The sequence below is a fragment of the Nicotiana tomentosiformis genome, chromosome 12, assembly GCF_000390325.3.
Source record: "Nicotiana tomentosiformis chromosome 12, ASM39032v3, whole genome shotgun sequence".
Taxonomy (NCBI): Eukaryota; Viridiplantae; Streptophyta; class Magnoliopsida; order Solanales; family Solanaceae; genus Nicotiana; species Nicotiana tomentosiformis.
Window position 1 is genome coordinate 129,001,818 of NC_090823.1, and position 13,780 is coordinate 129,015,597.

Below are 13,780 nucleotides of genomic sequence, written 5' to 3' on the forward strand. Positions count from 1 at the left end.
GAACAAAAATTTTCTGCCCCAGTTTGCACTAGAAAATTTTTGTGAGTTATTGAAAATAGATTAAACTATCTTTGCTATTGCAGAATAAAGAATTGAAAAAGATGTTTTTTTTTTCAAATAATAGGGGATGTCGTATCCTATGTTAATAAGAAGGAAGGCAACCAGGGGATGTAGTACCCTATGTTGACAATAAGATGAGGCTCGTGGCACTCTAGGATGCTACTAGGGAATGTCGTACCCTATGTTAGCAATAAAATGAGGCTGGGGGCACTCTGAAATGCTACTAGGGAATGTCATACGCTATGTTGGCAATAAAAATCTAACCAGGGGATGTAGTACCCTATGTTTGGCAATAAGATGAGGCTCGTGGCTCTTTGAGATGCTACTAGGGAATGTCGTACCCTATGTTGGCACTAAAATGCAACCAGGGGATGTAGTACCCTGTGTTTGGCAACAAGATGAGGCATGTGGCTCTCTGAGATGCAACTAGGGAATGTCGTACCCTATGTTGGCACTAAAATGCAACCAGGGGATATAGTACCCTGTGTTTGGCAACAAGATGAGGCCCGTGGCTCTCTGAGATGCAACTAGGGAATGTCGTACCCTATGTTGGCAGAAAGTAATGCAGCCAGGGGATGTAGTACCCTGTGTTAGCAATAAGATGAGGCTCGTGGCGCTCTGGAATGTTACTAGGGAATGCCGTACCCTACATAGGCAAAACATAATGTGACCAGGGGATGTAGTACCCTGTGTTAGAAATAAAATGAGGCTCGTGACACTCTGGTATGCTACTAGGGAATGGCGTACCCTATGTAGGCAATAAATAATGCAGCCAGGGGATGTAGTACCCTGTATTAAAGATAGGGTATTGATTCCCTAAAATTAAACTAAAAATAACATGATTATATGTATATTGGAAGAAAAAAAAACAAGGATTTTGAGAACTTCTCTTGGTGGGGTTCGTCCCTTCACGAACTGTTTCCTAAAACTGTTCAGTTCCTATTTTGAACAAAGAAAGATTCGTTAGTTTTAAAATGGTGGTCAGTTTGTGGCCTTGATTTCTTTGGGTGACTTGACCTTGCGTCCATTACACTTGTTAGAAAAACTAACTCAGTCGATGGTCGTACAAATTGCCGGGAGATTCTATCCTTACTTTCTGGAGATCTTCTTTCTCAGCATCGAAGCCTGACTATTTTGTGCCTATCACCATTTGTATTTGTGGTGCAAACAACCTTGCTCCCAAAAATCTTTTAACTGAGTAACTTTTGTTGACCCTTGGAACATTGTTCAGTCCTTCCAGCCTTTTGCTCGTCAAGGAAAATCACAAATGGCTTTATGCCTTTGCCCATACGGTTTATGCCCAACAATCTTTGCTTTATATAATGGGGAAACTGTAACTAATTTTGTGGCCTTTTCTTTGCTTTGCTTTGACAAAATTAGACTGAAAGGGACTCAAGAAAGTAACGCGAAAGAAAACAAGAAAGTGAACTAACATGTATTATGACTTAATCAAGAAGTGTCTCTTTCAGGGAAAGAAAGGACTTATCTGGAGGAATATGCTGACTTCAATGAACATGACATGCATTTTGGACTGGATGCCCGATCCGTTTGAACCATCTAATTCTCGAAATATGTTGTAAACTTCACTTTGAAACTGAGTTCTTTGTCTTAACCATGCTTGTAGCAAGATATATGAAGACCTAAATCAATCAATGATGCCCTTTGTGGGTTTTCACCAATTGACCTCTCTCATTTGTCTTTCTCTCAACTCACCATTGCCTTATAGTGCCCGTGAGGGTTTTCACCAATAAGACTCTCTCATTTATTTTTCTCTTTTTATAATGGTTGAGGCATCACCCGTAGTATACTGACTTAGCATTCTCGAAAGTTGATCAGAAGGTCTTAGCAGGGAAAGGTAAAAAGAAATATTCAACTGAATTACAACTTTTGGAACCATTTTGATGGAACAACCATCGAAAATAAAATAAAACCATGCCCCAGTTTATTTGAATACTGGGGACATATGGATTTTTGTTTTGGTGTGACCGAACCCCAGAGTGAGGCTGCCTACGTATCCTTTCGGAATCAGGTCGAACGTAGTTCAATGAACATGAACTTGTTTTGATGGTTTTTTTTTTTTAAGGTACATTGGTTCCAAAATAGGGAAAAACAAAGAAATATAAACAAGGCTTCAAAAGGATAACTAGGGTTGACCAGTGTTTGGGTAGCGAGAATGATAGTCTTTCGTCATCCCAACCTGAGAATGCTAAATATAAGAATGCCCCAACATAGCCATGTCATATATAGTATCTCTTGACCGCATCTGCGTTGACGGATATATCAGTCACCTTTCCTTCTATATCTACCAAATGTAGAGCTCCTTTTGACAATACTTTCTTGACGAGGTAAGGACCTTGCCAATTCGGTGCGAACTTTCCTTTTGCTTCTTCCTGTTGCGGAAAGATACGTTTCAAAACAAGTTGTCCTACCTCGAATTTTCTTGGGCGCACTTTCTTATTGTAAGCGCGTGCCATTCTTTGTTGGTATAACTGACCAAAACAAACTGCCGCCAAACGCTTTTCATCAATCAAATTCAACTGTTCCAATCGGGACTTCACCCATTCAGTGTCCTCAATCCCTGCTTCAACAATGATTCGGAGAGAGGGAATCTCAATTTCAGCAGGTATGACCGCTTCAGTTCCATAAACCAATAAGTAGGGCGTTGTGCCAACTGATGTACGGACAGTTGTCCGGTATCCCAAAAGAGCAAAAGGCAGTTTCTCGTGCCATTGTCTAGACCCTTGGATCATCTTCCTAAGAATCTTCTTGATGTTCTTATTTGCAGCTTCAACAGCCCCATTAGATTTGGGACGGTAAGGAGTAGAATTGTGATGCTCAATTTTAAATTGTTCACATACCTCCTTCATCAGATGACTATTCAAATTAGCAGCATTATCTGTAATAGCTTCCAATGTAATAGCTTCCACCCATTTGGTGAAGTAATCAATTGCAACCAAGATGAATCTGTGCCCATTTGAAGCTTTTGGCTCGATTGGGCCAATGACGTCCATTCTCCAAGCAACAAAAGGCCAAGGAGCTGACATAGGATACAACTCTGAAGGAGGCGAGTGAATCAAATCACTGTGAATCTGACACTGGTGGCACTTGCGAACAAAACGAAAGCAATCTCGTTCCATAGTAAGCCAATAATATCCTGCCCGAAGGATTTTCTTGGCTAGAACATACACATTCATGTGCGGGCCACAAACTCCCGAATGCACCTCATTCATAATTATTTCAGCTTCTTTGGCATCCACACATCTCAACAAATTCAAATCCGGAGTTCTTTTGTATAGGATTTCCCCACTCAAAAAGAAACCATTAGAGAGTCGCCTAACAGTTCTCTTTTGATCCCTATTAGCATGTTCCGGATATTCTCTTGTTTTCAGAAACTGTTTAATATCACGATACCATGGTTCACCATCTGGTTCTGCTTCAATTGTATTGCAATAACCATGTTGATCCCGAATTTGAATTTCTAATGGGTCAATGTGAGTATTACCCGGATATGGAAGCATTGAGGCCAGGGTGGCCAAGGCATCAGCTAATTCATTGTGAAACCTGGGAATGTACCTGAATTCGATGGACTTGAACCTTTTGCTAAGATCCTCCACACATTGTCTATATGGAATGAGCTTGATGTCTCGAGTCTCCCAATCACCTTGAGCCTGCCGAATAAGCAAATCTGAATCTCCCATCACCAACAATTCATGCACATTTAGGTTTATTGCCATGTTCAGACCCATGATGCAAGCTTCATATTCTGCTGTGTTGTTTGTACAGAAAAACGAAGTCGCGCCGTGGCAGGGTAATGTTGCCCAGTAGGTGATACCAGAATTGTCCCAATCCCTACGCCTTTGATGTTGACAGCCCCATCAAAGTATAGTTTCCAAATTTGACTGTCATCTTAGACTACTTCTTCAACTAAATTAACCTCTTCATCTGGGAAATATGTGTTCAAAGACTCATACTCATCATCAACCGGGTTTTCTGCCAGATGATCAGCCAAAGCTTGTGCCTTCATGGCAGTGCGAGTGACATAAACAATATCAAACACTGTGAGCAAGATTTACCATTTTGCTAATTTTCCAGTTGGCATCGGCTTCTGAAAGATGTACTTCAGGGGATCCATTCAGGATATGAGGTAAGTTGTATAGGCCAAAAGATAATGCCTAAGCTTCTGGGCGACCCAGGTTAAAGCGCAACATGTTCTTTCCAAAAGAGTGTATTTGGCCTCATAAGTGGTGAACTTTTTGCTCAAATAATATATTGCTTGTTCTCTTTTGCCTGTGACATCATGTTGACCCAGAACACAACCAAAGGAACTATCCATTACTGACAGATATAAAAATAGAGGTCTACCAGGTTCCGGCGGGACCAAAACAGGGGGATTTGACAAATATTCCTTCATCTTATCAAAAGCTTCTTGGCACTCATCTGTCCACTTGATAGCGGCGTTCTTTTTCAACAACTTAAAAATAGGCTCACATGTTGTTGTAAGCTACGTGATGAACCTGCTAATGTAATTCAACCTCCCGAGTAAACTCATGACTTCTGTTTTGTTCTTCGGGGGAGGCAGCTCTTGAATGGTTTTTATCTTGGAGGGATCTAACTCAATGCCTCTTCGACTAACTATAAAACCCAAAAGCTTCCCAGAAGGAACTCCAAATGCACATTTGGCTGGATTGAGTTTGAGATTGTACCTTCGTAGCCTTTCAAAGAACTTTTTCAAGTCTTGCACATGGTCAGCTTGTGTTCTCAACTTAATGATCACATCATCAACATACACTTCAATCTCTTTGTGCATCATGTCATGGAACATGGTAGTCATGGCTCTCATGTAAGTTGCCCCTGCATTCTTCAAACCGAATGGCATAACCCTATAACAATAAGTTCCCCATGGAGTTGTGAAGGCGGTCATTTTTGCATCTTCTTCATCCATCAGAATTTGGTAATATCCGGCATAACAATCCACAAAAGATTGGATCTCATGTTTAGCGCAATTGTCAACAAGGATATGAATGTTGGGTAAGGGAAAGTTGTCCTTTGGACTTGCTTTGTTTAAATCCCTATAGTCAACACAAACTCTGATTTTCCCATCCTTCTTTGGCACTGGCACAACATTTGCTAACCATGTAGTGTATCGGACGACCCTGATCACATTTGCACTTAGTTGCTTCGTGATTTCTTCTTTAATCTTATTACTCATGTCTGTCTTAAACTTCCTTTGTTTTTGTTGGATTGGTGGAAAATTAGGATGTGTGGGAAGCTTATGGACCACTAGATCCGCACTCAAACCCGGCATGTCATCATACGACCAAGCAAATACATCTCTATACTCAAACAAAACTTGAATTATGGCATCTCTCGTCTTTTGTTCAGTATGAATGCTTATTTTTGTTTCTCTGATTTCTTCAGGACTTCCCAGGTTAATTGCCTCAGTTTCATTTAAGTTAGGCTTAGGCTTATTCTCAAATTGATCCAATTCCCTTTTTATTTCTCTAAAAGCCTCATCTTCGTCATACTCAACTTCTTGATTCATTATTTCGAGATTAGACAGCTTTTTAAGATCTGGGCATGAATTCCGCGTGCATGTCATATTTTTAAAGCCAGCACTATCGAAACTGAAAATGATAAGAAATTAACAAAAATTAGGAAAATAAAAAGATAGAATTTTACTACGAAAATGGAACTTCATTTCATTGAATTTGAAAGGATAGAAGGGTTAACATCACAGCAAAGCAATTAAACTAAAATATCTGGATTACAACCCTTAAAATAATCCAAATACAGAAAAAACAACAAAACAGGCTACCAAGACTCCTTCCTGATGGGAAGAGGAATTGCTTCCCAGTTGCTGAGCGAAGTATCTGGACCAATCAGTTGAACACTTGCCCGGCTAGGTCCCTCACCAACTTGAACCATATTGATCTCATAAAACATCTCCTTGAGACCCTGGCAAACTCCGTCAATGTCATCCTGAGTAGAAGGATTTTGGACTTCTTCAAATTGTGGCTTGACAAAAGAGTAGGCAATGTGAGGGATTGGTTTGGACAGATTCCAACCATTCTTTTTGCGGGCCTTGGCTCTGTCTATGTCAGCTGATGTTGGTTTAAAGCCCAAGCCAAAGGTATTTTTCTTCGAAAATGGAGCAATGGGGTTCACAATTCCTTGTAGAGAGGATCCCAATCCTTTTCCTGGTTCATAGCCGTTCCTCAACATCAGCAAAGCTACCATCATAGATGTGGCTGAAAGACGGGGATGCAGAATTGGTTTTCCTTCTTCCACTTGGTCCACCTCAATCACCTCAAATGCTTGATATATGATAGATTCACATCCTTCCTTGGCGTCGATATATGGAATGGACGGGTCTTTATAGACAGATGAGTCGTCCTCCCCATGAACAATAATTTCTTGCCCGTCACACTCGAATTTGACCATTTGATGTAGGGTGGATGGTACAGCTCTGGCCATATGGATCCACGGCCTTCCCAAAAGAAAATTATAGGAAGTTTCCATATCTAACACTTGAAAGACAATGTTAAAATCAACTAGGCCGATTGTCATGGTAAGTTCGATTTCCCCAATAGTGTCTCTTTTTGAACCATCAAAAGCTCTGATGCTGACATTACTGGTTCGAATTCTGTTAGTGTCAATGTTCAGCTGTTGTAGAGTAGAAAGAGGACACACATCTACACTTGAGCCTCCGTCAATCATGACTCCTTTTACGTAGTGCCCTTCACATTTGACCATAAGATGCAAAGCTCAATTGTGGCCAGCCCCTTCCTCAGGCAAATCATCATCGCTGAAAGTAATTCTATTTACTTCAAAGAATCTTTCTGCCATTTTTTCTAGCTGATTCACCGTTGTCTTTTCTGAGACATATGCCTCGTTCAAAGTTTTGATCAACACACGATGATGCTCTTCTGAATGCAAAAGCAGAGATAACAAAGATACATGAACAGGAGTTTTCCTTAGTTGGTCAATGATTGAGTAGTCTTGCAATTTCATCTTCTTAAGGAATTCCTCCGCTTCTTTTTCTGCAACGGGTTCTTTCACTGGCAAATGACCTTCTCTGGCTTGCTTAGCTTTTCTCAATTCCTCTGGTGAATAACACCTTCCAGAGCGGGTCAAGCCCCCTATTTCACCTGTTTCTTCAACTATCTCTTTTCCTTTGTATGTCATGACAGTCTTGTTATAATTCCAGGGAATAGCTTTTGTGTTTGTCACTATGAATTGGGCAACAGGTCGGATCACGACTTGCTCTGTTATATTCCTCAAACCATTATTCGGAATGATCTTTTGAATGCCCCCGGGGATGTAAAGTTTTGGCCCACCCAATTGAACCTCAACCTTTTTTGTGCTTCCAGGAACATAGAGAATTATTTTTTCAGAACATGCCAAGTTCAAACTAGAATTCGCACCTTTCACCATCAATGGTGCCAATTGCGGCGGGCTCACTATCACTTTTGGTTCTGACCCTATAGTTCTAACAACCATCTCTGTCTTGCCAGACTGCTTATAATCCCGATCATCACAAATCATCCCAATAAAATGTGTATTATCATGAGTTGGGAGCGGATTGTTTGTGATATTAGGAGTATCCTCATTGTTTGTTACCACAATTGCCTTTGCTTCAATCAAATTTTCAATGGCTTTCTTTAATGTCCAACAGTTTTCAGTACTATGCCCTTGGGTTTTAGAGTGATACTCATATCTTGCATTTGAGTCAAAACCTTTTGAATTTGGATTCACATAGCGCGGCATAATAGGTTCAATCAACTTCAACTGCATCAACTTTCGAAATAGGCTTGTATACGATTCTCCAATTGGGGTGAACTCTTTCTTTGGCTCCTGTTCTCTCACATATTCTTGTCGGGGACAAGGATTATATGGTGCCTCAAAATTCGGCCGGAGTTGACGGGAGCCTTGTGGAATCGGTGCCCGCCATTGTTGGTGATTGGGAGGCCTAGCATAAGCCTGAGCATTAAACACTGTGTATTGTTGCAGGGGAACTGAGTATCGGGGACCTTGAGGCGGATAATAATGTTGAAGAGAATTGGATAGTCCTTGTTGGAATTGCACGTAAGAAGGAGTTATTCCTCTTTGAACTCCTCCGAACCCAGATGCCATCATGGATCCCTCCTCCTTCTTTTTCCGATTTCCGAAATTGCCTGACCCGCTTTGAATTGCTTGTGTGGTTGCCTTAAGGGCTGCCTGACTCATAATTTTGCCTGACTTTATGCCATTCTCCACTATTTCACCAATCTTAATCGCCTCAGCAAAAGGTTTACCGATGGCGGCCAACATGTAATGGAGGTAATCAGGATCCTGAGCTTGGAGAAAATAGTCAATCATTTCTGCCTCTTTCATTGGTGGTTTGACCCTAGCAGCCTGCTCTCTCCACTTGATTGCATATTCTCTGAAGCTTTCTGCTGGTTTCTTCTTTATGTTGACGAGAGAGGAGCGGTCTGGCACTATATCAATATTGTACTGAAACTGTTGGACAAAATCTTGAGCCATGTCATTCCAAACGTGCCAGTGAGAGATGTCTTGATCTATGAACCACTCTGAAGCAATTCCTGTCAAACTTTCCCCAAAATAAGCCATGAGCAATTCTTCTTTGCCTCCCGCTCCCCTTAGTTGGTTACAATACCTCTTCAAATGGGCAACAGGATCACCATGCCCATCATACTTGTCAAACTTGGGGGTCTTGAAGCCGGGTGGCAAATGAACATGGGGAAACATGCATAGATCGTTAAACAAAACACTCTTGTGGCCCCCCAAACCCTGTATGTTTCTCATGGTTTGTTCCAAGCTCTTCATTTGTCTGGTCATTTCCTCTTGTTCCATATTCTTTTCGGGCTTTTCGATCTCAATTGGGAACACATTATGAGGAGTGTGCTTGTATGAATCTGGAACCTTTAAAGTCAGTTCTGGAGAGTAATGTTGGGCATCATGAGCATCCAATTGTGGATCATTATTGGACTTTTGAGCAAGAGCCGGTTGAGGGACAGTGAAAGTATGGACAATGGGTATAGTAGGTGGGTCATTTCTGAGAGGTGTGATTGCAGGACGTGGAATGGAGGTACTGGGGATAGTGGGAAGGTTAATGCTCAGACTGAATCCAGGTTGGTACAATGGGTTACTTGTTATGGAGATAGGCACTTGAGTGGCAACTGACACATTATGAAGATTATCCAAAGGCCCTATGGATAGTGAGGGCGGTGCTTGTCCATTCACCCAGGCTTAGTACATCTCTGCCAATTGTTGCTTCAACACTCTTACTTCTTCAACAAGTCTTGATCCTTGTTCAACCAATTGTCCATGGACATCATCATTATCTGACTCATTCTCACTGTTGTTTGCCATTCTACTTTTTCCTTTTGATCTCGTGTTGTAAGGGTGAGTCGCCAGTTTAAACCACAAACCAACCACCTTTGTTTTACTTTATCTTTTAAAATGACAAACAACAAACATGTTAGAGTTAGGCATTTTGCAGATATTAATCACACATTATATGTTATGCACCTAATGCCATTTTCATTTCTAAAATGATCTTGGAAGGCTTTATGTTTCATCCCGGCTTATTGATTTATTGGTTTATTTTCATCTTGAATTTAGCGGGTTTTTTTTTCATTTTTTTTATAGATTAATTATGGTTATGATCGCATCCGATGAGGATTGCCTACGTATCATGACGCCGCATGAATCAGACCATTACGTAGTTCAGGGGAAAATAATAATAGTATTTTTTTTATTTTATTTTTTAACAAAACGAAATAATACAATAACAGAAAGGACATTACATTGAAAATGACTTACCAAACTCTGACAAGACTAAAAGGCAGCGATTTTAAAGATTCAACAATGACTCAAACTAAAACATAACTACTACATAAAAAGTTCTAACAACTACGACTATAATTCAACTCCACAATCTTCTGGCTTTCAAACACTGGAACATCTGCTCATGGTGGGGCTTGCCCTGGTTGACCCCCTAATGTACGGTACATCCTTTCTAACTCTGCTGCAAGATGACGGGCAAAAGTAGGTGCATGCTCCAAAAACTTCTCATAATCCATCCCTTGGCAGTTCACATAACTTTGAGCGGTATAAACAGCCAAATTATGAACTTGCTCTTTGAAGTACTGGAAATTCTGGTCTCGATCTTGTAACTGCTGCTGGCGAGTGGTGGCTATCTCCCTTATGTGGCCCTCACGATCTAAGGCTGACTCCAACTGAGCCCGAAGTCTAGCCTGCTCGAGTCTCGCCTGAGCCATCTCTCTATCATAATCTGCATGCTAGTATTCTCTATTGTACCTTCTCATTTCTTCCAACTGTGCATGGAGCTGAGCTTCTGAACGTACCCAATGGGCCATCTCTCTCTCGAATTGAGCCCTCGTTTCTTCAAATTGTGTTACTTGGTGATCCTTACTTGATTCGGCCTTCTCATTTAGCTGTACGATCTTTTCATTGGCTTTGTCCAACGACTTTTCAGTCTTTGCCAAGAGGGAATCATAATCTTGCACTTTTTCCATCAGATTGGCAATGGTTCTCTGGTCTTTCCAACTTCTCACTGGCACTTCAGAGGCTTTCTTCATCTGTTGAAGTTGAGCAGGAAGGGCTTCATTTTTGCAGATTAGACTCTTCTTTTCCCCTTCGGCTTCTTGTTCTTGCAAGTCTTTCTCAAAATTGAGGTTTCTCACCCTTTCTTCTAAGGCATGAATAGTTGTTTTGTATCCCTTTTCCCGTTCACCCCAAGCCAACCGTTCTTGGATTTTATCATCAAAGGCTTGAACATGCGGCCTTTTTGGGGGCCTTTTGGGCTCTGGCACATCATCCAAGTGAGACCTCTTCCCAAACCATATAGCATAACCCGGATCTACCTCACCTCTCGCAGGATCTGGCACCTGAGTATCATATTTCAAGTAGCGACAACCATTCCAAATTTGCTGGATTAAAGCTTCGGGGAGTGGGGCTTCGGGGTGTAGCTCAATAACTTGCACACTCAAATCTTCATCCTTAGGTACTACTTGGTACCTTCCTAGCTGTCTTAGAACTCTGTGTGGCGCATACGGCTGGACATTTCTCAAACCCAACAATAGCAAATAACTTTTTAGGGCCGATATGTGTATCACCTCTCTTAGCAGGAGCCATCCCAAAGTCCACTCAATTTGACTTGCATTTAAAGATCTTAGGTGGGATATCCAGGCTTTCACCCCTTCTGGAGAGTTGTAATCTTTTACTCTTTCTTCGTAACTCTCAATGAAATTGTCCTTGTTCGAACCATAGCTCATAAACTTGGGGTGATGTCGGAGATGCTCAATCAACCACATTTGTAACAAAATATTGCACCCTTCGAAGAATGATCTGATAGAATGATCGGGGCAAGAGTGTGATGTTCTTTGGTAGTGAGGACCTGTACAACCCTGGCTATGCGGGTATCAATTGTCCGCTTCTCGTTTGGGAAGACCATAATTCCCAGAAACGCCACTATGAAGGCAAAGCAACGATGAATCTGCCATGTGTCTTTGTTCTGCTTGTTGTTAAGGCCCTTTTCATGCATTTCAAACCCATTTGGTTGTCCGAACCTAGAGTACAAGAAGTAGAAAGAACAACACCCTTCGACCACGTTGGTCTTTCTAATTTGCTTACTGATTTTCAGAAGATCAAAGAATCGGTGTACAGAAAGAGCCCTTGGGAATATGAGCTCCTGGTTTCTCAAATCCCTGCCAAACCCGGAATATCCAGCTATCTCTTCTAAAGTGGGAGTTAGCTCAAAATCGGAGAAGCGAAAGACATTGTGAACGGGGTCTCAAAAAGTCACTAGTGCCTCAATCAAATCGTCCCGTGGTTTAATTTTCATAATATCTGTAAGGGCTCCCAAGTGCTTGGTGACCCATTTCTGCCCATCTTCTCCTAAATTATACCACCACATCTGAAGCTGAAGTGGAGCCTCGCCTACAACTGTGAATGGTGTATTCTGGACAGTGCTCATTTTGTACCTGTAGGTGGTTAAGGTTAGGTTTGACACTAGTCTCAAGAGACAGAACCAATGCACTCCTTTTGCAAAACAATCTTTTGTAAATAACTCAATTTTAAGAAAAATCAACGAGAAGGGGTGCTATTTTTGCAATTGTGACCGAAGAAAGGGTGGCTATTTTTGCAATTATGGCCCCTTCTTACTTTCAAGGATAGCTTTAGGGTCGGGGGAAGGGCATTATGGTCAAAGTGATTCCCAATTGACAGACACGTCCGTTCTTGCGAGAACAGCCCTTCAACAATTTTGAAGATGTTCTAAGGCTATTTTGACAGGAACGATTTGGGATTAACCGAAGCTGGGTCTGCTTATTTGTTTTTTTTTGAAATAAAAAAAAATACTAGACACATTTCTTTTCTTTTTTTTAGTTATTTTATAAAAATGGGGTCGAACCCTATGAAGGTTGCCTACGTATCTCACATCCGGTAAGAATTAGACCCGCGTAGTTCGTAGAAATTTCAGGAATAGGATGACACTTTTTTTTTTGAAAAATTCAAGCTTTTTTTTTTGGGATAAATACTGAAATTTTCGAAAATCGGGTAAATTTTCTCCTTCATATTTTCTTCTTTCTGGTTTTCCCTCAATATTTTTATATTTTTATTTTATTTTAGAAACCGGTCAACATGCACAAGCCAAATCAAACATAATGCGCAAGTAGCACATAAGATGCATCAAGATGGTCTTGTAATTTCGGGTATACCTGTCCTAGACAGACCCAACCCCTGTGTTGAGTCCCCAAAGTCAAATGCACATGATGCAAACAAACGTTCCTACTAGGGATCCGGCATGAGGCTATGTTATTCTAGGTTTAAATCCTAAGGGGAGTGTTTTAGACCTGGCTTACCTAAGCGGACAGCTCGAGCCGAGGTGGGGGTAATGTACCGGGAGCACGAAAGTCTACCCTGCCTAGTTACTGACCCAGCCTCGTTCTAATTGGTATGACTTCTAACAGAAAAGTGGGCCACGCGCACGTGTACACCATAAATTCAGAAGACTCAGAAGGGAGGCATAAGAAGACAATTTAATACAGTTCAAATAGTATCAAAGCGGTAAATAAGCAACAATTAGCACATTAGGCCCACAAATATCATATAATCAATAAAGCCAAGTATAAATCATCTTATAAGCTCGAATTCTGAACCCCGAACCAGAAGTTCTGGGTTCTTGTCCCCAGCAGAGTCGCCAGAGCTGTCACACCTCATTTTTCCCGGGGGAATAGGAAAGAAAGGAGTTTTTCCAATTTAAGTGACATTATTCGAAATAGAATTATTTATTTAATCAGAGTCGCCACTTGGGATAATTTCTGGTGTCCCAAGTCACCGGTTTATTTGAAATCCCAAATCGAGGAAGTTTTGAATCCGAATTACGGTCCGCGAACACAGAAGACCGGGTAAGGAATTCTGTTAACCCGAGAGAAGGTGTGAGGCACTCTCGGATTCCGTGATTTTAGCACGGTCACTTTAATCATACCTGGCTTAATTAAATTATTTAATTACTCATTTTTAGAACCTATGTACATTTACCTTTTTACCGCTTTTAATTGCTTTATTATTCGCAATTATGGAATTATCTTGAAACGAATCACGTGTACGTGTATTCGTTTTGTTTGATATGTCATGAATCATGTCACGTGTACGTGTACACAATTAATAACACTTTATTATTTTTAAGATTGTT

The 13,780-nt window shown here is 41.0% G+C and overlaps 1 protein-coding gene across 1 annotated transcript; it reads right to left on the reverse strand.

The window, feature by feature from the left end:
- Window positions 1–2,297: 2,297 nt before the first annotated feature.
- Window positions 2,298–4,891, reverse strand: LOC138903385 (uncharacterized). The gene is made up of 2 exons (XM_070191356.1): window positions 4,575–4,891; window positions 2,298–3,024 (listed from the first exon to the last, which is right to left on the reverse strand). The coding sequence occupies exons 1-2, from the start codon at window positions 4,889–4,891 to the stop codon at window positions 2,298–2,300; spliced, it is 1,044 nt and encodes a 347-aa protein (XP_070047457.1).
- Between the last annotated feature and the right edge of the window lie 8,889 nt (window positions 4,892–13,780).

What these genes read in the sequence shown, in the direction of transcription:
- LOC138903385 (XM_070191356.1), bottom strand. Translation starts at nt 4,891, where the DNA reads ATGACTACCATGTTCCATGACATGATGCACAAAGAGATTGAAGTGTAT. An exon ending in AGGTTGAATTACATTAGCAG is followed by an intron (nt 3,025 to 4,574) that starts GTTCATCACGTA and finishes AAATGGGCACAG; the next exon opens with ATTCATCTTGGTTGCAATTG.